The sequence below is a fragment of the Salvelinus sp. IW2-2015 genome, linkage group LG27 (assembly GCF_002910315.2).
Source record: "Salvelinus sp. IW2-2015 linkage group LG27, ASM291031v2, whole genome shotgun sequence".
In the NCBI taxonomy this organism is placed as follows: Eukaryota; Metazoa; Chordata; class Actinopteri; order Salmoniformes; family Salmonidae; genus Salvelinus; species Salvelinus sp. IW2-2015.
The window spans coordinates 30,151,952-30,154,153 of record NC_036867.1 but is presented as its reverse complement, the minus strand read 5'-3'; the positions used below and the strand labels follow the sequence as shown (position 1 = coordinate 30,154,153).

Below are 2,202 nucleotides of genomic sequence, written 5' to 3'. Positions count from 1 at the left end.
AGACACATAAAGAAACAGTCAAGTACATCAAGGAGAAGATCAGGGAGAATCCCTCTCCAGAGAGGTGCATCAATCTGTTCCACTGTCTGAATGAACTGAATGACCATTCTCTAGTGGAGGAGATCCAAAGCTACCTGAGAACAGGAAGTCTCTCAAAACCCAAACTGTCACCTGCACAGTGGTCAGCTCTGGTCTTTGTGTTGCTGACTTCAGAAAAGGAGCTGGATGTGTTTGACCTGAAGAAATACTCCAGATCAGAGGAAGGTCTTCTGAGGCTGCTGCCAGTGGTCAAAGTCTCCAGAGCTGTTCTGTGAGTAAATAAAATGACATATAAGATCTAATCATCAGGAAGAAATATTTAGTTGAGAAAAATATGTATTATAATATGTATATAATGTTATATTGAAAAACATATTGAATAAATGCATTGATTTTCACATTAGTATAACATTATGACCATTCAAAATTAGGAGACGGTAGATGAATCTATATGTTGTTTGAGAGAATAAACCAAATGCATCTGCCATTGTCCTTCTACACTACTGGTGTTAAATTAACAGTGTGTTTGTGAAGTCATGATGATCTCTTTGTCAGGCTGTCAGGTTGTGGAGTCACAGAGAAAGGCTGTGCTTCTCTGGTCTCAGCTCTGGAGTCAAACCCCTCACACCTGAGAGAGCTGGATCTGAGTAACAATGACCTGAAGGATTCAGGAGTGAAGCTGCTCTCTGCTGGACTGGGGAATCCCCACTGTACACTGGAGACTCTGAGGTCAGTTTTCCTGTAGTTGGTCAACAAGTGATAACTGTTCACCAGATCCACATGTGTTTACCAGGCACACATAGTCCACACCATATGTGTTTGGACAGTGAAGCTTATAGTTTTAAATTTGGTGCTATGTGCCAGCATTTTGGATTTGAGATATAATGTTTCATATTAGGTGACAGTACAGAATGTCACCTTTTAGTTAAAGGTATTTTCATACATATATATTTTACAGTTTAGAAATGAAATCACTTTATGTATGTAGTTCTCCATTTGAAAAAGTTTTAATTATTTTGAATAATTCACTTATATTGTATTAGAGTAGTCAAAAGTTGAGTATTTGGTCCCATATTCCATGCCTGCAGTGATTACATCAAGCTTGTGATTCTACTAACTTGTTGAATTCATTTGCAGTTTGTCTTGGTGTTGTTTTAAATTATGTTTTTCTCAATAGAAACTGAATGGTGAATAATGTCCTGTCATTTTGGAGTCACTTCACTTGTATTGTCAGTAAGAATAGAAGATGTTTCTGAACACTTCTACATTCATGTGGATGCTACCATGATTATGAATAATAATGAATGAATCGTGAATGATGATGAATGAGAAAGTTACAGAGGCACAAAGATCATACCCCCTCTGTTATTGGTAATGGTGAGAGGTTAGCATGTTTTGTTGTAGCCTCTGTTATTGGTAATGGTGAGAGGGTATCATGTTTTGTTGTAGTCTCTGTTATTGGTAATGGTGAGAGGTTAGCATGTTTTGTTGTAGCCTCTGTTGTATTGGTAATGGTGAGAGGTTAGCATGTTTTGTTGTAGCCCTCTGTTATTGTAATGGTGAGAGGTTAGCATGTTTGTGTTGTAGCCTCTGTTATTGGTTAATGGTGAAGGGTTAGCATGTTTTGTTGTAGCCTCTGTTTGGTAATGGTGAGAGGTTAAGCATGTTTTGTTGTAGCCTCTGTTATTGGTAATGGTGAGAGGTTAGCATGTTTTGTTGTAGCCTCTGTTATTGGTAATGGTGAGAGGTTAGCATGTTTTTGTTGTAGCCTCTGTTATTGGTAATGGTGAGAGGTTATCATGTTTTGTTGTAGCTCTGTTATGGTAATGGTGAGAGGTTAGCATGTTTTGTTGTAGCTCTGTTATTGTAATGGTGAGAGGTTAGCATGTTTTGTTGTAGCCTCTGTATATTGTAATGGTGAGAGGTTCATGTTTTGTTGTAGTCCTCTGTTATTGGGTAATGGGGTGAGAGGTTAGCATGTTTTTGTTGTAGCCTCTGTTATGGTAACGGTGAGAGGTTAGCATGTTTTGTTGGTAGCCTCTGTTATTGGTAATGGTGAGAGGTTAGCAATGTTTTGTTGTAGCCTCTGGTATTGGTATATGCGTGAAGGTTAGCATGTTTTGTTGTAGCCTCTGTTATTGGTAATGGTGAGAGGTTAGCATG

At 38.4% G+C, this 2,202-nt stretch overlaps 1 protein-coding gene across 1 annotated transcript in view; it reads left to right on the top strand.

The window, feature by feature from the left end:
- The window catches only part of LOC139023122 (ribonuclease inhibitor-like), a 2,250-nt gene extending 1,451 nt beyond the window's left edge, over nucleotides 1–799 (top strand). Inside the window, exons 3-4 of the mRNA XM_070435530.1 lie at nucleotides 3–310; nucleotides 595–799. Coding sequence (XP_070291631.1) covers nucleotides 3–310; nucleotides 595–784 — 498 coding nt within the window. The 3' untranslated portion in view covers nucleotides 785–799. The remainder of the gene's footprint in view (nucleotides 1–2; nucleotides 311–594) is intronic.
- Nucleotides 800–2,202: the final 1,403 nt, after the last annotated feature.